At 49.2% G+C, this 22961-nt stretch overlaps 1 protein-coding gene across 4 annotated transcripts in view; it reads right to left on the reverse strand.

Moving 5' to 3' along the window:
* Positions 1 to 22961, reverse strand: part of hspg2 (heparan sulfate proteoglycan 2) — a 77682-nt gene that overhangs the window by 14048 nt on the left and 40673 nt on the right. The window contains exons 27-60 of one of the 4 annotated variants that reach the window (XM_047039556.1): positions 22733 to 22846; positions 22337 to 22464; positions 22129 to 22215; positions 17730 to 17794; positions 17479 to 17546; positions 17190 to 17330; positions 16848 to 17039; positions 16407 to 16445; positions 15755 to 15850; positions 14825 to 15076; positions 14640 to 14708; positions 13806 to 13889; positions 13082 to 13180; positions 12887 to 12976; positions 12537 to 12767; positions 12154 to 12267; positions 11866 to 11993; positions 11606 to 11692; positions 11425 to 11486; positions 11132 to 11296; positions 10889 to 10999; positions 10676 to 10776; positions 10191 to 10371; positions 6912 to 6971; positions 4920 to 5042; positions 4640 to 4810; positions 4413 to 4555; positions 4080 to 4157; positions 2144 to 2279; positions 1808 to 1959; positions 1512 to 1656; positions 745 to 888; positions 390 to 524; positions 27 to 208 (exon numbers count right to left, since the gene is read on the reverse strand). In XM_047039556.1, coding sequence (XP_046895512.1) covers positions 27 to 208; positions 390 to 524; positions 745 to 888; positions 1512 to 1656; positions 1808 to 1959; positions 2144 to 2279; positions 4080 to 4157; positions 4413 to 4555; positions 4640 to 4810; positions 4920 to 5042; positions 6912 to 6971; positions 10191 to 10371; positions 10676 to 10776; positions 10889 to 10999; positions 11132 to 11296; positions 11425 to 11486; positions 11606 to 11692; positions 11866 to 11993; positions 12154 to 12267; positions 12537 to 12767; positions 12887 to 12976; positions 13082 to 13180; positions 13806 to 13889; positions 14640 to 14708; positions 14825 to 15076; positions 15755 to 15850; positions 16407 to 16445; positions 16848 to 17039; positions 17190 to 17330; positions 17479 to 17546; positions 17730 to 17794; positions 22129 to 22215; positions 22337 to 22464; positions 22733 to 22846 — 4173 coding nt within the window. The remainder of the gene's footprint in view (positions 1 to 26; positions 209 to 389; positions 525 to 744; positions 889 to 1511; positions 1657 to 1807; positions 1960 to 2143; positions 2280 to 4079; positions 4158 to 4412; positions 4556 to 4639; positions 4811 to 4919; positions 5043 to 6911; positions 6972 to 10190; positions 10372 to 10675; positions 10777 to 10888; positions 11000 to 11131; positions 11297 to 11424; positions 11487 to 11605; positions 11693 to 11865; positions 11994 to 12153; positions 12268 to 12536; positions 12768 to 12886; positions 12977 to 13081; positions 13181 to 13805; positions 13890 to 14639; positions 14709 to 14824; positions 15077 to 15754; positions 15851 to 16406; positions 16446 to 16847; positions 17040 to 17189; positions 17331 to 17478; positions 17547 to 17729; positions 17795 to 22128; positions 22216 to 22336; positions 22465 to 22732; positions 22847 to 22961) is intronic. The other 3 variants (XM_047039557.1, XM_047039558.1, XM_047039559.1) reach the window with 3 other exon arrangements.

Genomic DNA, 22961 nt, shown 5'->3' on the forward strand with positions numbered 1-22961 from the left:
CACAACATGACAGCCCAGCTGGTCACCTGCATGACGGCGTTGGACTCCATGGGGACAGGGCTGCTCAGCATGGTCTTCCGGTTGCTGTCCAGGCGGTGCCAGGTGACAGATGGGCGTGGCTCTCCGGAGGCCTGGCACTCCAGGTTGATGGGTTCCCCCAGCCGGACTTTCACAGGCCCCAGGGGAGTGACCGACGCCACTGGAGACTCTGGAACACACAACCCAGGATTCTCACAATCTACACTTCACTACACACCCAGTGGGGGTCTATTGTATATTGTAAAAGCAGATGCACATATTGTAGGTTGTATTTGCATCATTTGTATGTGTGTGTGCGTATGTGTGTGTGTCTGTGTGTGAGTGTGAGTGTGTGTGTGCGTGTCAGGTACCTTTGACAATCAAGGACACTATGCTCTGAGTGATGCCAAACAGGTTGCTAGCCACACAGCGGTAGGTGCCCTTGTTGCTAGGGCGGGCATTGGCGATGGTGATGACTGAGCCGTCAGGGCCGACCTTGACATTGTCTGCAGGGTTGGAGAGGTCAAAGGTCAAATCAACCAGTCTATCAGAGAAATCACCTCAGACTGAAAGAGTGTAATGTACACATTAGACTATCCTTTACAGTACATGTCTCTACATGTTCTTGCAACTATGTAATAGGAGGTTCATAGCTACTGGTGGGTACAGTACATATGTAGAGCAGGTGTACAGTATCTGAGTGTGTGTGTGTGTTCCTCTGCTCACCCGGCAGGGGCTGGTTGGTGGAGTGTTTCCACTCCAACCGGACCGGCTGGGCTCCACTGTAGACCCTGCACCTGAAGCTGGCCGAGTCCCCCTGGCGCACAGCGGCACTGTGGGGCTCGATGGAGATGATGGGGGTCTGCAGACCTGCTCCACGCCAGGGAGACATGGGGGGACAGGGGAGACAGGGGGGGACAGGGGGGGACAGGGGGAGACACACAGCATTAGCCTCCCTGGAGAGACCCTGTCTCCTCATCATCAACACTAACTACTTTCCTGGTAGTGTGGGATCATAGTACGTCTACAGAAAATGTTGACATTGTATTCATTTGGCATACTCTTTCATCCAACCTACACTGTCACCTACAAATAGTGCATTCAGAAAGAAGGTTTAGAAAGGCATCGTTTCTAACAGTATTTTGGTTTCTGGTTGTAACAGACAACGACAGCATGTTCTGTGTGGTAAACAGAACACATTAGATTAGACCCTGGGACAGTGTGATGAGGTCTGAGGTCACGGCAGGCAGGGCTGGAAACAGGAAGGCTCCACCATAGCAAGGCCTGGGAGACACCCTCTGTCCACCCTCCTCTCAGGCTCTGTTGATACCCTGCTGTAGATGCTGACTAACTCTATCAGCCGCAGCCAGCAGATTAGTCACAAGGCTAGTTGAAATGTCAAGTCTACTTAGCGAATAACTCCCTAAGACTCCCAACCCGCCCGACACATCCATGTCTATCCGGGCTCCATGGTTGCCTGGCAGCAGACTTACGTGAGGAGGAGGAGGTGACGGAGACCGAGACGGAGGCCTGGCGGACAGGAGAGAGAGGAGAGCCAGGGTTGCTGGACACCCTGCAGATGTACTCTCCAGAGTCCTCCACCCGGGCCTGCAGGATACGCAGCTGGCTGCCCAGGACCTGCTCACACACACGGGGAAGGACTCGGGCCTGAAACCACTCGACTGCTTCATCCACAACTGGCTTTAATAAACTAAACCTTTGCATATCATGTACGTTTACACGTCCATTGTGTGTGTGTGTGTGTGTGTGAGGAATTGTATGTTCCCACCTGGTGATTGGAGGACAGCAGGCCGCTGGCTCTCCTCCAGGTGACAGGTGGGGGAGGGTTTCCAGGGACAAAGCAGTTGAGGTCCAGACTGTGGCCCTCCTGCACGTCAGCGATGGAGGGCTGGATGGAGATGGGCGAGGAGATGCCGTCCGCTACACGGCCACAAACACGCAGGGCTTAGAGCCCCTCTCTGAAAACATCCATCTACCCACAGCTACCTACACATCCATCCCTGTGGAATCCAGAATCCTCTTTCTTGTCGAAAACACCAGAGTCATCCCCGAGAGAACACACGGCCCCTACATCACCGGTCTGTAGCCATGCCTGACCTCTCACCTTTGGTCACCGTCACCTCGATGCGAGCCTCGGACGAGCCAATGGAGTTGGTGCCGACGCAGAGGTAGGCGCCGCCATCGGCCATCTTGATGTCGGGGATGAGCAGTGTGCCAATGTCCGTGCGCTCCATACGGGTCTAGCGAGGGAGCAGGACAAAGATGAGGATGAAGAAGACCGTGTTCCAACACTCAAGAACACTCAACACTAAATCCAGTTCACCAGGTACTGTACGGAACAGTAACAATACATATTGTTGGAATATACCACCTTTATCACTACGGTGCACCCAATCCATTTATACATACATGTACAGTGTGCAATAAACCACTTCACTCACCTTGTAGTGCAGATAGAGCACAAGAGAAAGCAGGCATACCTGACATCAGCACACAACAAATCAACACTAAGGCAATACCAACACAGAAGCACTGAGCGCTGACACATGGACCTTCAGCTCACGGGACATTGTTATGCAGTGCTGTTTGTGCTCTGGCTACATTATGATGTGTTTTTTTGAGGTTTGGCGAAGATTTGAAATGATTCATCGCTGGAAGGGAGATCAATGTTGACTTGTTTCGTCAACATTACTACAGTGATTTATATGGTTAAGACTGTTAGACGTGAAAGCAAGTTATGATCAATGGTGAATATTAAGACTTCTAATAAACTAGCGACACTACAGACAATGTCTTGGAGAAGTACGTAAATACTAGCCGATGAGGATTTTAAAATGACAAGACTGGGAACAGTTAGGGAGTTGAGACATATAAGACGTGGATCACATTGCAAGCAATGGGAAGCAGCTCTTTCTGCAGCAGTGAATGGAACCAGGCCAGCTAAGTTCTCAGACTGGTACTTCTTGCTACCAGTCACAGCATCATCCCATCCCCTCCACAGCATCCCTAAACGGCTAGAACTGATTTCAGCTCATGTATGTGTGTGTGTGTGTTTCTATGTGTGTGTGTGTGAGCGAGAGAGAGAGAGAGAGAGAGAGAGAGAGAGAGAGAGAGAGAGAGAGAGAGAGAGAGAGAGAGAGAGAGTCTGTTTGGGATGGTCTGCTGTGACACATGGTCAGCATGGTCTACAGTAGCACACACTTGGAGAGGGAGTGTAGGAGAGGCGTGGTCTCTGGTCAGGGATGACAGTATCCGGGGGGAGGGGGGAAGGCAGGGTGTGGCCTCCGTAGACAAAGCTGCTTAGCTGGGGCCCAGTCAACCGTGAGGGTGGGGGCTAAACTGTGGCGGACCCGGGCTCAATGTGTGTCTGAACCCTTTGACGAGTTTTCAAAGCAAAGCCGTTTGCTAGAGCACACAGAATTTCTGCGTGGCCGCACGGCAGAGCCCAGCTCCCCCTGGGAAAAGCTGACACAACGCAGGAGCTCTCTGGGGTGGAACTAAAGAGACCCCCCCCCCAACCCCCCGACACCCAGTACCCTCGGCCGTGGCGTAGAAGACACGCAGTGCCTTCTACGCCACGCACTGAGGCTAACCCCTTAGGGGGACAGAGGGCCGCACTGGCACAGGGCATGGGCAAAACTATGTCGGACATACCTTGGTTTAGTCGTGTCAATACAGTGAACAGAATGGAGAGAGTCAATTGTTGGTTTAAGGGGAAAACAAATATGTGAGGGATGGTTTGATGTGGACAGACCGATTAGAGCATGGAGGATGATGGAACATTTACAACATCAAAGGCAACTAGTCTAGACCATACCATAAGAAAACCAGCCTACAACAACAACAAGCTAGGTTCCTTAGGCCACGAACACCACACTAGTTCTAGTGGAACAGAGAAAGCAGCTATTTGCTTGTAGTTAATGACTTGGCGGTTACATGAGAGCATGCGTTTAGTGGACAATGTGTTGAGGCGAGGTCAGTAGAGGACAACAGGTGGGAAGTAGAGACTAGACATACAGACAGAGGACAGATGGACAGACCTGCAGCTCCTCAATACGTCTCTGTAACACATCGAGACTGTTGCTTTTAAACTGATGGAAACCGTGAGAAGGAATGGCCTGAGCAAAACGTCAAGGAAACAGGGTGGGATGAAAAAGGGAGGAAACAAAGGAAGAAAAACAAAATAAAGAGAGCATGATCAAAATACTGTTCAGCCACATTCCGTCACCAACACAACCCTCCAATTGTTCCGTCACCAACACAACCCTCCAATTGTTCCACAACGACTGTACAGTTCAATGTGAACCACAGGCTCCTCTGAGCTCCTTTGAAGCTATTCATTTTGTTCAGGCCATCACAGTTCCTCCTCTCACCTGCGGGGGGAGCGTTCCTCCCTGTTTCCTCCAGGTGAGGGCGGGGCTGGGTGCGCCTACTGCCCTGCAGTACAGCCTCAGGGTCTCCCCTTCATGGATGTCCACCCTCTGGGGGCTCACCTGGACCTGGGGCAGACTGGCACCTGGAAACAACCACGTCCACACACATGCAGAGAGTCAGGGAGCGTACAGGGAAGCAGTCGGGGCCCAGAGGAGAGAGTGCTGACCTGTAGGAACAGATGTACTCTGCAGGTAGAGGAAGGCCCGGGCCGTGTGCTCTCCGAGCGTGTTCAGGGCCTTGCAGGTGTACGCGCCCTCGTCAGAGCGCTCCACGTTGGTGAAGGTGAGGACTCCTCCACGCACCACAGCGTTGGGGCTCAACCTGTTCCCGGGACCTCCTAGCACAAGTGTCTCTTTTCAGTCACTTATCGGGGCGGGATTTTAGCACTGGAGCTACTCGTGTAGGCAGACACTTTTTGGCATCATGTTTTGTTGAAAATCCCTTACCGATCCACTCAATGGCAGGAGTGGGGTTCCCTGTGACAGTACAGCGGAACACTGCTTGGCCACCAAGCTGAACAGTCAACACAGGGGGGGTGACTGTGGCCACTGGCTGAGCACCCTCTGACGCTGCAGGGAGAGAGACGGGGGTCAGCACGGCACACACAGAGGGGACTCTTGTGGGTGTGTGCTAAGGACAGAGTGGCACACTGCAGCCAGCAGAGGACATGGGACATCTGAGACCTTAGTTTGTAAACCCCTGGACTTACCTGAAAACTGTCCTCCGTATATGACAAGTACACATAGCAAATTTGAAATGTATAGTTTTGTGGGAAGTGCAGTACAAATGACACTGCACATAGTGTATGGAGAAGATCCTACACCGTCAATGTAATTTCTACTACTACTAAAGGTTCGTTCTGGCCTGAAGATTGATCATACAAGGCCCCTGGTTCATCAGCAGTGTCGTTCCTCTGTCTCAAGGCAGACTAAAGGCAGGGTGCAGCAGGGGACAGCAGGGAGGCTCATGGGACTGTGGAGGGGGGACGCGTCCACACACCCCAGCCCTTGGCAGCCTGGCTCCCTCACAGTCCACAGGCCAGATGAGAGGTGGCAGGCGGGCCTTGGCAAGGCCTCTGGCCACACTACTCTCTGCCAGCTTGGTTAGCCGCTGAGCCCCACATTCAATCCCAATCCCATATGATCCCCAGGAGACAGAGCGAAATGAAAGCCCTCTTTCAGTGGCCAGGGAGGATGAGTAGACTATCTAAGCTGGGAGATAAGCTCCAGTCTGGGACTCACTGACCCTCAGATGGCCTTCCTAGACAGGCCTGATACATCTGGACTTTGTACGTTATAAAGCATTGTGTAAGATGCTGTACAGTATGTGTAAGATGTTACCACATGGAAATAGATTTGGCAAGTTCAGTTTTCTAATCCTAAGTATGTCTTTGGGCTTGAGTTTAGTAACTCTTTGGAAAACCCCATGCTATTCAAGGTGACAGGATCAACCCTAGAGGTTATCATGATGTAGTGACTAAGCTCAGTTGAACAGTTACATCCTTGTCAGGCACTCTACTCAACAACACACTAGTTTGTCAATATACCCCAGCTAGTACTACCGCTTCTACATTCTAACCCATTCACTACATGAGCTATTTGGTTCAGGGTGGAGGTGAACAAGATGATAGAGATGGTCTGCCTGCCATCTGGAGTTATGGCATGCAGCCATGGAGGTGGTGATGGATGGATGAACCACAGTATGATGTTTGAAGCACCCAGAGACATGACCTTTGTCTGGGAGGACCAAGCAGAAGCAGGTGAAGGAAAGTGTGGGGTCTCCTCTCTCTGGGTGTTGAGAACCTCCAGGAGCACCATGGGTGTGGTGACGTCCATGGTGTTATGTGTGAGTGAAGAACTAGGTGGCCTGAGGGGGTTTGAGGGACTGGTGTTGGAGTGGGCTGGTACTGAACTCAACATCGGAGAGGAGTCTTCCACGTGAAGGAGCATGCACTGCTGCAGGGCCCTGAGAACCAGGAGAACCAGGAGATGCTCATGTACACCCGGACACTCTGACAGGCTAGTCGGGGAATCACAATCAGGGTTGTGCATCGTATAAGTATCATGTGGTCTTATTTAAATGCACTGTGCCTTTAGAAATACTATGAAAACTAATTTACCAACCTACTACTCAGCTACAACAAGAATAGTAGCAGAAGTCTACAGTATATTTGAAGATACCTTCTAACAAAATGTATGGATTATTATGCATATAATAAAAGGATATGTTTGTATCCTATCCAGTAGTTCAGAAGTGTTTGGTGTGTACTGTGTGTATACGTGTGTTGCTGTGTGTGTGTAGCTGCTGGGCAGGGTAATGTACATAGGCATCTCCAGGCTTCTGAGTCCATGCCAAGGAGGAAGAGGTCATGCGTGAGTGACAGAGAGGAGAAGGAGGGGCCTCCAGGGGCCCAGGGAGAGGTGGCCATGCGGACTTACGCGTTCTATGTCCTTCAAACATTTCATAGGCTGTGTAAAACATCTGAGTCTGTGAGGCCTCTGGAGATGGGGGAGGGGTGGGAGGGGGGGGGGGGGGGGAAAGGCAAACTGACAGGTGAGTTTCCAAGGAAACGGTGGGATCCTGGGATTGGCTTCCCCCGGTATTCCTTCCAGAGGGTCTGCCCGACCACACCTCCCTCCAGAGTACCGTCTCTGTTATCCATCCTTGTAGGGACTGACTTGGTGCACCCAATGGCCCACAATGCACCACACACAACATACCACAACAGAATCATCTGCAAGGTGCTAAACTTGAATTCAATTTGTACTGGATTCCCAAAATGAATGCATACAGATATGAAGTTGTAAGCCTCATGAGGAGAACAAACTGTAAGTTTTTGTCCCTCTTACCAGCCATATCCCCCCCCCCCCCCCCCCCCCCCCCCCCTTTCTGTACATTTCTACAAAAAAACCTCTACATGTTGGTGGGGGTAAAGGGTCAGCTAAAAATAATCTATTAATGTATATACTGTAGGATCCCACTCTTTTACAGGCATAGCCTGCTGTACATGGTTGTATTTCTTTCTCATTATGGGAGGGTACCATTAGATTCAGAGTTTCTGAATTCACACACACACACACACACACACGCACGCACACTTACTGTACCTGTGGATGCATAAATACCCCAATAACTGTGTTAAGAGTTAAATAGTCTAATGAATAGGACACTACTGCGAGGTATTTGGGGGTGGGGCTGTGACACATTTGGGTGTGTGACTTTGTGCTTCCATACCCAGTACAGGGTTAGGACTCTGATGACCATCTACAATGACACATATCGCCATGTTGTAGATCCACACAATAAGTAGACACTAGATGGAATAGTGATTGTGATCAGATACATGTGTTGGCAGAATATATAATGTCCAACAGTCTTCTGTGTTAGTGATCCTGTGGATTCAAAGTCAGGTTATTTCAGATGACAACAACAGAGACAAGAACACAATGACACAAGCATGGGGAGACATGGTAGAGCTCACAGGACATGAAGCCAAAAAACTGAGAGTCAGAGACATGCATGTTAGTAGCACAAACCAGCCGTGAAAACTTTACTTCGATTGAACCATTCTACTTGTTTTCAACCGTATACAGCTTGTGGTTTAGACATTGGTGGTTTGAATAATATGTAGGCTTTGGCAGAAGGAGATTTATCATTAGGTTGACCAATATTACAGTAGTTTTCCCCAGACAAATCTGTTAAATGTTTCCAAACACTCTCTCTAATTGAATTACCTTACAACTGTGTTTCACTCCAGTTAGATTCCCATCAATTGTATCCATCATCATCAGCTTTAATTAAATGTTTCTTTAGCATCACACATTTCACAGTTAGGATAAATACAATACATAGTGATATTTGTATATTACATCTGTTTCTTATTCTTAAAAAAAGTAATTGAAATGAACCAAGTTAGAACAACTTTACAATAGCACCTTAGAATATCTAAACATAATTCGGTTCTGTGGTTAGGACAGTGGTTCAGCAAGTATAAAATGATTAGCAAGAATGATCAAAAACAAATGTCAAAGACAAAACGTTGAATAGTGTATTTTACTCCTCCTGCAAAATGTTTTTTTTCCAGTTTTATTCTAAGTAAAAAAAAACTACTGCTTAACAAGACTTTTTAGACATTAAAAGGCACTGACAAAAAACATTAAAATGATTACATAGAAATTTGATTCTGCAGTCAACTGCATTAGTATTCTGGTGCCATTTCTTTTACATCAATCAGTATCTAACTACAGTTTAAAAAAATATGTTTGTACATTTGAACAACACATGTCGATGAGATTATATACTAGCAAAGATGTGATCTTGATTTCAAAAAGTTTGCCAACTAACAAGTAAATGCAACAGGTAACCTATAACAGACAGTATATTTAATATGAACAATATTCAATATCATATCCAGATTTCAAGTCAAATTTGAAATATGTTAAAGTCTAATCACTAACCAGAAAGCAAACAAAAGCTTTGCTACCCATGCTGTGGACCCATCAAGTCCAAAGCTAGAAGCAGCAGCAATAACAGACTAACTTCACTAAGTTCAACCACAGGCTCACCCTGCTGCATGGCTGGTAGCACCATTTAACATGTTAACAGAAACATTCATGAGAACAGTAGTTTGTACAGGTTGTCTGTCTGTCCCTGTGTGATGATGTCACAGCAGAGAGAAAGCTTGAGGGGGAACGGAACACCAGTGGACTCTACGCTTCCAGCTCCAGTTGTACCTCACTGTGGTGCAACACAGACACTAAGTCTCTGTAATTGTCAGTCAGTCCCAGAGTGAACAGGCAGTCACAGTGTCACCCAGGGATCTCATCCCCCTCTCCTGCTCAGTGGGTAACCCCAGGGTTCCCAGGGTATAAGACACCACTCCCACACCCTGCTAGCAGAACACCTGGGAGTGCCAGTACCATTGATTAAGAAGAAACCAAACCACCACCAATGAATGCCCAGGGGAGCATAGCAACAGCTAGAGATTAGACAGAATGTCAGCAGGAAATCCCAGACAGCTACAGTACAGGTAGCTCACTGATCACTTCTGTGAATGGGCTACCTGTACTGTAACTTGGTTGGTTGATTCCTACGTGCAGCTGTCTCTAAACTGCCAAATATCAAAATATAACAGACAGTATTTGCGTACAATCTTTTCATGTTCTTTTTTGTAACTGATTGGTATTCAACAAAATCAGTAAATCATGGTTGATTTAAATGGTTGTTGCAGTGTACACCTAGCCCTGACACCAAAGCCCTGATTAATCACTAGAAAAGCTTATATTATATTAGCTTATATTCCAGCAGTGATCACACCCACAAGCTGTATATTATTCCAGGAAAAGTTAAGATTTTACACAGAGTAAGCATTAAGCATTAGAAGGACGGCATCACTGACATAACAGATGGAAGAAGCAAGCTTGGGTGAGAGGGTAAGCAAGCACGTTTAGGTAGGAGGGTGAGGAATCATGATTGAGAGAGAGAAGGGGGATGGAAGGCTGGAGGACAGAGCAAGATCAAATCATGCAGATAAACCAGGTTAAACGGACCAATACAGACAAACGTCCCAGCAGTGCCTGATGGGTGATGTAGGAAAGGCCACTCAAAGTGAGGGAGGGGAATTGGAGGAGGAATGACAGGAGCTGGGGGGGGGGGGGGGGGGAGTTGGAGGCTGGTGGAGGATGATGGGCGACAGCCTGGCGCCTGGGATCACCAACCTGGCACGTAGAGGACGGCCGTGCCCTCGTCCATGGCGAACATGTTGGAGCCCGTGCACATGTAGATGCCTGCGTCCTCAGGCTGCACATTCTGAATGGTGAGGATGCCGTTGAAGTCCATGGCCCGGTTGGGCAGCTTGCCATTGCCCTGGCGAGTCCAGACCAGGGTGTAGGCTGGGGACTGCAGGAAGATGAACACACAGTCAGGAAGAAGCCACATGGACTACATCAATTGAGTAAACAACTTGAGTGGAAAAACAGAGATAGAACAATACTTTCATTGTGAAGTCATTAAGTCACAGAATAAACAAAGGAGTAGTCCGTTCAAATGGGTTTTGGCTTTGGGCAAAGTTTGAACAGAACTCGGTTTTGGGGCTCTTCCAAGGCTTTCACTGTGTCCGCTTCTGCAGCTACTGGGTTCAAAACGTGCATTTCTGAAGCTCCCGACCTCTTCCAGGCTCTGGCCTGGGAGAAGACCCAGTTACCTTGCTCTTGGCTGTGCAGATGAAGCTGACTGTTGAGCCCACGGTCACACTCTGGGCTTTAGGCTCCTCAATGAACACCTCGATGGGTTTGGACGACGCAGCTGGAGAAACACAGGGGCATGTTTAACTTTGACCCCACAGCCGTTCTGCATAGTGAGGTTCTAGTTGTTGAGGGTTACATGACGGGTGAACACAGCGGTTCTGAGGGCGTACTTGTGACAATGATCTCAGCGTGGCTCGTGTTGGTGTACCGCTGGTCCCTGCAGATACAGATGTAGACGCCTGCATCGCTGGGCTGGACACTGGGGAAGTACAGCTCCTCTCCTATATGACGCACACACACACACGTCAGTGTGGACACACATAAAAAAAACACACATAGCCAAAGACATGCACGTTAAACACACACACCATGTATCCAGGACCTGTATGAGCTTATCTTCAGTGTTACAGTACCATGTCTGTGTGTGTCCGCGCTGTGGGACACAGGGCGCCCGTCCTCTCTGGTCCACTGGTAGTAATGAGGAGGGGAGCCAGACACCTGGCACCTGAGGGTGACCGAGCCTCCCTGGGCCACCTGGACCCTCTCTGGGTACACCTTCACCACCAGCGAGGCCGCAGCTGGAAAAGCAGCCCTCGTCAATAACACAATTGTGTGTGTGACGTCACCAGATGAGGCATCGCGATTAGCTACAGGGATGAGCGGTATTGCTAGCTCTTTGATGTGTTTTAGCCACGTGTTGACTTACTGTCGCTAACTGGACGACACTTCACCCTCTCCTGTGGGTTGCCAACATATCCGGCAGCACAGCTGTTGGCATTAAACAGAGTCTGGTGTGAAGAACGGGTGTACCTGGGGTGGGCTGGCAGACGAGCTAACCCTGCTGTGTGTGTAGGTGTGAGCTTCAAGGTAGGGGTGTGTTAGCTTACCGCTCACAATACTGGCCTGTGTAGCCAGGCTGGCAGGCTGTGCACTGGTAGCCCCCGTTACCCAAACTCTCACAGGTGGGAGAGAACCTGGCAAGGGAATGACACCACCGTCACTCATAAGGCAGCAGTAACTAACAAACCAAACACACAATGGTCTGATTCAAGTGATTGAGCACTGACCAGAAGACCAACAGTACAGTGGTATGTGTACAGTATGTGTGTGTGTGTGTGGTCTTTGTTGTGGTCCTGCCACCACTCACTGGTTGTCAGGGTCGGTGTGTGGGCATGCGCAGGGCTGGCAGTCCTCAGGGGTGCCAGCGGTGGGGTCACCAAAGAAGCCAGGAGCACACTGCTCACAGAGCTCTCCCCTGGTGTTGTGTAAGCAGCTCTGGAGGGAGGGCAGGGGGCAGCATTTACTGAGCCCATTCTCTACTAAGAACTACCTACTACTCATCATTTTACGTCAAAAGTGTAAAAGTATGATGTTCATTTGTCTTTGAGACTGAAAGACTACAAAATGTTTTCCCAGTCCTGGTCGAGTTTCCTACCGTGCAGATCCCAGACTCAGGGTGGCAGGAGTCTGAGTGACCGTTGCATTCGCACAGCTCACAGTGTCCCAGGTACAGGCCACCTCCAGTGCGGGTGTACCCAGGGGCACAGTCCTGGCAGAGAGAGAGAGAGAGAGAGAGAGAGAGGATCATCACTCACTAGTTAGTCAGTCAACCCCAGTAACCACCAGATTCTCCTTTATCAGTAAACCACAGCTGATTTAGTCCTGACCTACTGTGCTACTGGATACGATCATTAAACGAATCAAGTCGAACTGTGAAACGTGATGGGACTGTGAAAGTGAACGACTATGAAAGGCAGGACTCATCCACACAGTGCCAGGGCGTGACCCCCCCCCACCACCACCACGGTGCCCCCCTACCTGGCAGGAGAGCCCCTGGTACCCGGGCAGGCAGCGACACTGCTCCACCTCCAGGGCCTGTGCCAGGCCGGTGTAGTTGGGTACCGCCACCTCCATGCTGACGTCCGAGATAGAGGAGGAGCGCATGTCTGTGTAGTAGGAGGCCGAGATCAGGATGTCGTCCAGGTCGGCGAGGACCATCATCAGGTGCTCCCGTGTGGCAGGCATGCCGTCAGGACGACTCCAGAGTTCCTGCAGGACAAGGGCAGCAGGGTTATTGCTAGTGTTGTCATGAAAAGGTTACTGGTCTCTATGGTAGGAGTCAGCGTGGTCTTCTAGGTTTTCTCCCTGAATATCTGGAGATCTCGTACCTCTCTGAAGTTCACCTCAAACGAATTAGACTGTCTGGTGCCCAGTGTCCTGGGCCACGGTAGAATGGCGACCAGCGTGATGTCATTTCCCTAGAGCAAGCAATGACGACAACAAGCCATCACATGTGAGCGCACTGGAAACATGTACACGAATGAGGCTAAGCTGGAGGGGTGTCTGAGTTCCAGAGCGCTTACGATGATCTGCACGTTGGCATCGTCCACCGTGGATCCTCGTGCGCCCGGCGTAGGAACGTAGGAGATGGTGTACTTGAGCTTCCCACCGTACGAGCCCACCTGGAGCATGGGTGAGAGGGAGGGGGGTCAAACCACAGGAGAACTCTGACACTGCCGAGACGAGACACACGACACTCTCAAACACAACATCTAGCATCAGACTGGCACCTTCATGGAAGGAAGGACAGGCACACAAGAACATGTACTGCAAATATTGGACTTCATTCTAGCTTTAGGGATTTATCCTGATTCATGAGGGGATAAGAGAAGAGGTTAGGTCAGGTCCCGGTCCTGCGAGTCATGCTTGACCTTCAACCACGGGCATGAATGACCCCTAAATACACAGCACTTCCAGACTTTAGATGACTGAGATATCCCCCTGTTCTGTTAGCTCTGGGGGGGGGGTGCCTGAAGAGTGGATGGATGGAGGGCTAGTGTGATGGAGTGGTAATATGGATAGAGGGCTAGTGGAGTGAGGGGATGGAGGGATAGTGTGATGAAGGGGAGGGGAAGTGGGATGGAAATATGGAAAGGTGTGATGTTTTGGGAGAGGGGGGAGTGTTGGACAAGGGTGTATGAAGGGGCTGAAGGATGGAAGGGTGAGGGGGGAGTGAATGAAAACACCACAGGTTAGGGTGAACGCCCCACAGCCAGCAGAAGGCTGGGCCTGGGTCGGCATGGTTACCTTATCCCCTGTAAACTGCGCTGGGAGCTGCCAGTAGAGAACATCGTCCGGCTGGGAGCTGAAACCTTTGTAGACCAGAGCGTACTGGGCAAAAGGAAAAAGAGACAGCAGAGAGCGAGCCAGAGAGATATGAGAAGAGAGAAGCAGAGAGAGCAAAGTATAGCAAGCATGCAAGCATGGCAGAGTCGGCTAGAGCAGAGAAAGGCTTTACATATCTGATAGTTTGGCAATAAATATTCTTACTCAACATGCTTTGTCACACAGTAAAACTACTGTACACTTTCCAGTGAGGATAATGACAAACTTTTAGGGTGATCGTGTTAAATAACTTGTTTTAGAGTCATCAGTAAAATTATAGCCTATATGATTAATATGCTGATTCTCTAAGTAGAAACTTACTTTAGAGTACGACTTTGAGTACAGTGATTAGTGTACGGTCCTGGTAAACTGTGTTCACTGAAGAAAAATGCCACCCTGTGTTATCTATGTGCTACTGTAAGTACTCATACTACTGTTAACACTCCAACCCAATCTCCTCTCATTCTTGTCAATAAAAAAGGCCACCAACATACAGCACTGTATGCATACGTAAGCTCCAGAACAGGCTAATGCTGTCAAACTTTAACTGACCTGTATGGATCACTTCACAACTTCAGTTGCCCATTAACCCTCTTTACTGTTATCACAAAAAAAGGATGGCAGTTTCCTGTGTGCAAGTTTGTGTGTGTGTACCAAGGGTGGGAACATGCAGTTGTGCCATTCATTTTGAGGCTGAAGTCAGTCAGTCGGTTGTACAGACGGTCAGCAAACCAGTCGGTCAGTCATCCAGTCTACCTTGCTGTTATCTGCAGGTCTGGGGCCCCTAGGCGGGCTCACTGTGTTCTTGGTGTGCCTCTGTTGACTCTGTCACAATCAGCAGGACCAGGCCAGACAGAAAGAACACGAGTGAGAAACAATACCAAGATAACAGTCTACAACCATACCTAAGGAGTTATGCTGGCAGAGTACTGATTGGGTACCTGCTGGAGGGGGGCAGGGCCCAGGGAGGGGGGGCGGGGCCTGGTTGTCTTAACAGAGGATAAGATAGCAGACGGAGGGGAGGGAGGGGTCAGATTGCGCAGATTCCATCTGGAGGACGGATTGGGCACCCCAGAGGAGGAGGAGGAAGATGAGGAGGAGGATGAGGAGGAAGAAAGGGTGAAGGGACCATGGCCATCGGAAAAGTTGGAGATGATGGCCCAGACTTCATCATCCAGCTTTCTGACTTGAGCCTGGGGAGAGGATGGAGGGAGGTAGGGAGGAGATGAAGAAGGAGGATGATGATGGGGGGAGGGGGATGAGGGGGGTGGGGTGGGACAGAAACAGTGGCCGTGGGAGTAATTATCGAGGTGCTCAATGTTAAGGGATGACTCCACAAGGAGACCTCCCACCGTGCAAGGCCCTCTGGGAGATTAGGGAGACCTGCAGCGTCATGCTACTCCAGGTCTATAAACCTCCTCATGTACTCATTCACTTTCCTGGAATAGGATCTGTCTGTGATGCAAAACAGACAAAGTCATCACCACATGTCTGCCATTAGACAAAACCAGGGCCCTCTCCTCAGACTCCAGAGCTCTCGCATGCTTGCTCCCGTCTGCTCCTAATCCTCAGGCATGCCTGCTCTGACACCATGCATCTGGTAGGAGGGGCTCTCCCGCTGCGGCTCCCATGCTCACATTCTCCATGCTCCCTCAAACACGGCAGGCCGCTGGGACGGGCCGCTAGGAATGTCACGCCGCACGGCAAGGCGGGGGTTAATCGTGTGTTAGGTGAAGGGCGGGGGGGGGGGGGGGGGGGGGGGGCACACTGTGTAAGGGGTGTGGTAGGGGCAGTGGTCTTCTCATCCACATGCTGTGTGGGTCAGTTTGCTAGTCCGTGGCTAGGATGGGGTAGGTCCAGTGGGGCAGTACCTGGCTAGCTCTCTTAGCCCTGGTGTTGTGACTCATGAGGCTCCAGACGGAGGCATCCTTCCTCAGCTGCTCCTCTGGCATGGAGGACGATGGGCTCTAGTTATGTAAACAAAGCAAGCTCTCGTGACCTGTCTCCCACCTGTGGGTGGTTTCCACAGCTAAACGGCCTCAGGACTAAGTTCAATGAGGAGAGATTTCAGAATGACCCTTGAAAGTCCTTTATCTAGATTTATGTGTTACCAGAGACAGTGAACGACTACAGTTGCTCTTTACTGTGCAGTACAGATTAATTGTTCGAATGTATCATGTGATGTGGAATATATATTTTTCTGTGCAAATGCAAGTACGGTAGTATTATTGAATATTATCATGACTTAAAATGATGCTAGATCTAGGTCCAACTACAGTATACAGCTGTAAAAACTAATGTTTGTCTGTACCAGGGGCACCATGCTTTGCATGCACAAAGCAGAACACTCCAAATGCACTGGGAATGTATTCAATGGACGTTAACATATGACTTTATGCAACATTTCATTGACCACACCAGGCTTTGATGGTTGCAGGTTGCTTTAAACACACACTAGTCATTATTGTATGATGCCTAACCTCCCCAATCCAAACCACCAAGACAAGCAGTCTTCAGTTTTACCTGGGGAGCCCTTCTCATTCGAGCATAGAAAGGCTCTTTCTGTGGAGAGCAGACAGAAAGGGTTCAACTACTGCTAGCCATTCATGTAACATCTGCTTCGTCGTGATATTCCGCCCTTTCTCGTCCAGTCTAAACTAATCGTAGTTAAAACCCTCCACCAGTGAGAGAGGATCAGCCTGTCTCAGACAGCTCGACTCCCTGAGAATGCGATACTGCTGCTTGAGAGGAAAGGAATGCCAGAGATGTCAGAGCAAAAAGAAACAGCTTAGCACCAGAAAACAGCAGCGGGAGAAGAGGCTGGAGCAGAGGTCTACAGAGGAAGGGGGGGAAATGATGGTTCAGTGTCTCAGGGACTGAGCCCTGAGGCTCCCATGATCCTGTCTCTGCAAGCCGGAGACACACAAGCCGGAGGAAGGCTCGCAGCAACACGGTGCTACTGACCTTGTCTCCCTGGTAGGCCCTAGGCAGCTGCCAATAGTGGGGCTCCTGGCCCAGGTAGTCAAAGTTGCTGTAGGAGAGCTGGGTGCCGTCGGTGGACACCTCCACGGTAAAGCCAGTGGTGATGCGGTTGGTGCGCTGGCGGTTGACCAGGGCAAAGCCCTGGAAGTTCCCTGGAGCAAAGGCTGAGGACACCTGGAGAACAAGACACCGGGCAGCACGTATCAGACACACACCCCCTGAAACAATCTCAACTTCCATTGAAGTTATTGGCAGCCTCTGCAGAGGCCTTGTACAGATAGAAGAGGTATTGGTACGACTGATATGTGTGTATCCAGCCCATACCAGGTCTCTGTAGTAGGTGGAGCTGGAGCATTGCTGGGTGACGCCCATGCAGAAGCAGGACAGGCAGCCGTCTCTGTTGGCAGAGCTCAGGTGGAAAAAGCCGGACTTACAGTTGGAACAAGTCGAGCCTTCCACGTTCATCTGGAAAACAATCGTGATGTTTGAGTGAGCAGGGGAGCACAGGTCACTCCAGCCACTAACCGTCAGACGTTCCGAATATGTCAGGATGTGCAAATATACAAGGATCATTCTTTTGTTCCTGGGATTGACTAAGGTGTTTGTTGTTTACCTTGCAGCGACACTGTCCTGAAACACACACTCCGCTATGGGCTCCTCTCTCGTCACACGTGTAGCAGTCTGTAAACCATGTCAACATGCCATATCACTGTGTGTGCCTTCACTCTACCAAACACAGACCTCATCCAAATGCAAACTTAGAGGCCTACACATTGTTGAAATGGACTGCGCGTTGGAGAACGTTTTTGGATGTCAAGAAATCGACGGCAACTTCAACTTTGGACGCTTAGTTCTCATACATACCATCAACCTTGTTGTTGGAACACCGCTGTCCTAGTTGGGGGTTGCCAGTGTAACCTGGTGCACATCTGAAATACCAAAAATGGCACAATTGACATTGAGGTAATAATGTGTATTTGCAAAGGAGACATGGAACAACAGAGTGATCGGGCAGAAACCCGGGAGAGTGGTGTGTGCTGGTCCAGATCAGACTGCACCCACACTCAGTCCTCCACAAGACATGTCTACATGAGGACCCCCACTGATACTACACATCAACAACTCAGAATACACTTCCACACAATCTGCTTCCTAAATCCCATGCATTGGAATGGACTACTCACTCATCAAAGAGGGATACATGCTTGAACATCTTTTCCAACTTTCAACAACAAATCCACTGACTGTGTCCCAGATGCAGAAGTATAATATATTGCCACCGTTGGAGATGGACAAAGCACAGCCAACGCTAAACCACTCAACATGTGTCAGATGTTGAAACCATCTCTCTCCAAGTTTGACAGATGTGGAACTGAGGAATCCCTTCTGCACAGACACGCATTAGAGCTTGAACACATCCAAACACCAAAGTCAAACTGAATCAAGAGAGCGTAGCAGAGAAAGAGCCAACAGTGGAGCAGTGTGCTGGAGTAGGCCTCATATCCTTAATGATATGACATGTCAAAAGATGAATGCCCATTGCCCCAGCAAGCACACCACCTTCCAGAGCTGCAGCTGATGAGCCCAGGGGATCCCTGGAGTCTCAGTCTTACCTGACCATCGGGGTTCCACAGCCGAGCCAACACACAGCTTCAATGGGACGTCAAGGCTTTAAACTGTCTTTGGGAAAACCTCTCCTGTCTTATCTCTTAGAATGTTGTGTTGTGAAGTGGTCAAATTCAAATGTATGTTTAGAGAATGGTTCAGAGACTAATATGCTCACACATCGTTGATCAGGTTACAGACAGTATGGCAAAGCACAGTGCATATGGTGTAATTTTCAGTTTTTTAAATAGTGTATATATATACCTGTGGTCAAACATTTTGAAACAGCAACTGCCACACAACATGACAAGCTTAAATCCAATTTATCTACATCATTCTGGAACACATTTGATTTACACAGAAAGTGATACACACATTCAGTCTGAAAACAAACTTCAATTGTAATTTAAAAAGTAGACGATCAACGTCTTGGCACCCTCTCTTCAAACACTGTTCTCCACACATCGTATGGCTGTATTGCCGAACCCTAGAGTTCTGTCCAAAACCTGGTTATTCCATCAATGTCATCTTATAGTAAAACATGCAGATTAGAGATGCTATCGTACATAACACGGTTGTTTGCGTGAGTTTGAGTTTGCATTCTAGGTTAAGTCTGATGTAGGGATGTTTTAGAAATGACCCCAGAAAGGTTCTGATCATGGAAACATAATGTAGCCTAATGCGGAAGTCTGAGTTTAATACTTGAGGTAGTTTTTCCAGTGTATAAGCATCACTAAAAAATCAGCACCCAAAAATTGTACAAAATGTTAACAAAAAAAAGTTGTTTCAAGGATACACACTTTTGTGCAATTATTTTGATAGTTACATAACATCAGCAAAACTTATCCAGTCTGTATCAACAAGCCAACTACAGTATCAGTATTCAACAGTCCCTTCATACATTTTTGATTAGATTACAGGCATAAATATCAGGACCATAGGTCAATTTAAGACTACATGAATATATATACATAGAAATGTGTTGGTCCACAAATCAGCTAATAATCGGGGATGATCTTGATAGGAATAGCCATCCTTCCAAGCACTATGTGAAGACCACCATCTGGTTTCCTTTTCATCTTCTTAGATGGTTGGTGTCCTCGAAGCAGTTTGACAATGTCAGACACAACTGAATCAGACTGGGCGCGGGGCTTATTTCTCTGCTCTGGCTTCTTTGTTGTAGTCGTCATATACTTGGCTGTAGTTTTGGACTTTGTTTTCGAAGCAGTAATCTTAGTGGGCAGAGTGGAAGTGGAGGAGGGCCCCTTCTTCATGGTTTGGACCTTGGGTTTAGAGGCTGTGTTCACTTTGTGAAAGGGTGGGACCAGCTGGTATACTGTTGGAGCTGGAGTTCTGCTTTGGGGCTGGCCCTTGACCTTGGTTGACGGATGCATTGGTTTGAGCACTTTTGGATTGGGTTGTTTCTTGGCCGTTCGTTCAGTGGTTTTCACATGTGTTGGAATCTTCTTTGAATCAGGTGCATCTGCCCTAAATGAAGAGTCTTTCTTACCTTTGCTCTTTGGTTGAGGCACCTTTTTAGTGGCATGAGTACCCAACTTGGATGATGGAAGACCCTTAACTACCTCTGTTGATGGCCTGGACTTGTGAGAAGGTGGTGACAGTTGATATTTTGTGGTTGCCGCATTTTTGGTTTGTCTTGATTTTCCTGGACTGGTTTTAGAAAGGCTTTTAGCAGTCGTAGCAGGCTTCTTCTTATCCACTATCATCTCTGGTTTAGGCATTGCTGTAATCTTTGGTTTAGAATTAGTCCTGTTTTTACTACGGGTTGTCTTTTGTTTTGAAATTAAACTCACAATAACATGACCCTTGGTGGACCTAGTCGATGGTTTAGGTTTAGTAGTCAATGGTTTAGGTTTAGTAGTCAATGGTTTAGGTTTAAGAGTGTGTCTGACTGTAGACGTAGTGACTGTTGGTTTCTGCTTACGCGGAGCCTGGTGAGAAGCTTTAGCAGTGTTAGCAGGGACCTGGGGCGTGGGTAAGCTTTTAGGGACTGTGGCCCTGGTCTGTGGCCTCTCAGTGGGGCTCGTCCTGCCTGCGGGCCAACTGGTGGTGTACACGGTGGCTCCCAGGGAGATGGAGAGCTCTGGCAGAGCCCTCCTCTCCTGAGGTGAGCGGGCCACGTGTCGGCCGCGTCTCAGCTTTTCCATCTCCTGGGCCAGCGCGGTGAAGCCGTCTATGAGGATCTCCAAGCGCCCTTCCAGCCTGCTTAACCGGGCCTCCATGTCATTGTAGCCCTTCTCCAGCTCACCCATCCTCTCCGTCTTGTCCACGGCCGACTGCAGGGCCAGGAGTCGCTCCAGCTGGCTGCTGAGGTTGCTCTGCTGGCCCCTCATGTACTGGAGGCTGTCCTTCATGTCCAGGGTGTTGCTCTCTAGCATGCTCAGACGCTTATTGAAGCGGTTCATGTGAAGCCGGAGAAGGAAGTGGAAACTGCTTTGCCTAGACTCAGGGCTGGCTGTCAAGGGAGGTGGGACTCTAGGGGCGTTTTGGTCCAAAGTGACCCTCATCATGTCAATCCTGGGGTGGGTGGTGGAGCGTGTGGTCGGGCGGGTGCGGAGGACAGAGGTGGACAGTAAGCTTCTGGTGGTGAAGCTGGAGGGTCCTATATCCCTGGGGCGAAAGGTGGTCACTGTCCTGTAGATGTAGTCCTCTGTGGTGTCCTCCCACTCGGGCTCATCTCCACTCCCATCTGGGTACACACTTTTCTCCAGACTGAAGTTGAACACAGCTTCTCCACAGCCCAATGGGAGGAACTGCTCTTGTGAAAATGGTTCCCCACAACTGTTTGCTGTAGATGTTCTTAACATCAAAACATCAAAATCAGACATGGCACTGACAGGCAAATCAAAGCAAAACATACAAAGAATGAACACAATTCCCTTGACATCTTTGCATTTATAGTTGCAAAGATATGTAAAGATGTTGACAGACAAAGTCCTCATAATGCCATCTTGTTTATGCCCCTGACAGAATACATAAACACTGACCACAGAAGTCCAGAAAGCCCACAGATGGTGACCCGGAGAAGTTCAGCTTAAGCAGAGAGCAGCTTGTGAAAAAGGTTCTGGCACAGAAGCTAGAGCAAGCCGTGGGAAAAGATTTCCTCAGGACACAAGTACAACTTCAAACCACCAAAGATCACAACAAGTTCTCTCTCACACTGGATTTTCAGTTCAGTTTCTTTGTCACACTTAAACTGTGACCCATTACGTATGAAATCCATATACTTCTAAGATAAGAAGTCGATTGTCAAGTACAAAAATCTTTTGGGTTTTCACGACAACACACACTGACAAGTTGTCAGCTGTGAAACTCAAAGAAAAAGCACCACATAGAGTAAAATCCAACAGATATGTCTCCCTTACTAAATCACTGGAATGGGTGGCATTGCTGGAGGTTTGCATCTCCCATCCCTGTCCACTAACACCACTCAATCATGACTGGTTGGAAAAACAGACAGACATGCTTCAGCCCTTTCTCTACACGACACCTGGCAGTGCCAGCCAACCCTCTGAGTCACCTTTGCCCACCTCGCAGTCCACAGCAGCCCAGCACCCACCAACGACTGAGCAATGACCAGCTAACACTGCGGGCCGGAGGGGCAAGGGCAGGGAGGGGGGATGGGTGGAAATCTTACTTCTCACAGCGCCGCCCTGAGAATCCAGTGGGACAGTTATCACAGGTGGGCTGTCCATCTGGGTCCACGTGGCAGGACTGGGAGAACCTGCAGGAAGAGGCTTCAGTCAGACCTCATGTGAACAGGTGTGCATCACACGGTACAGGGACGGTCACTCTCTGTTCGAGATAAAAGAACGCTGCAGGGTGAGTGTGAGGGGGAAACTGACTGGTTGCTGGGTGAGGTCCCAGGACAGGGGCACGGCTGGCAGGTCTGAGAATCTCCCCTGGCAGGGCTGCCATAGTAACCAGGCAGACAGCGGTCACACCTGGGCCCGGCAGTGTTATGGAGACATTGCTATGAGAGAACAAAAACACACACACACATCCATAAATACCCAGGGAGAAACCGAGTAAGGTAGAGTGAGATCTTATGCCTGTGGGAGCTACATTAGAGTCTCTTTCCACATCAAGATGTGCCGAGGAAGTGCATTCCATAGCAAAGATCAAAGCAGGTGCTGTCCGGGCACTGGAGGAGTGAGGGGGAGAGGGAAGCAAGACAATGGGGGGCAGGACAAGACAGTGGCAGTGAGGTAGGATGGGTAAACAAAGGAGGTAAGGTTTACCAGACAGTCTCCAGTGTCTGGGTCACAGCCAGTGGCATGTCCGTTGCAGTCACACCTCTCACACGTGCCCAGGTAGAGACCTGACCCTGTGCGGGTGAATCCCACATCACACTCCTGCAGACGACAAGACGGCACACAACAGGCGTCTTTACCAAACCTTTTAATGGCAACACACTTCCATTGTGTGTGTGTGTGTATATGTGTGACCGTGCGTGTCTGAGTGACAGAG

This window comes from Hypomesus transpacificus, chromosome 18, assembly GCF_021917145.1.
Source record: "Hypomesus transpacificus isolate Combined female chromosome 18, fHypTra1, whole genome shotgun sequence".
Taxonomy (NCBI): Eukaryota; Metazoa; Chordata; class Actinopteri; order Osmeriformes; family Osmeridae; genus Hypomesus; species Hypomesus transpacificus.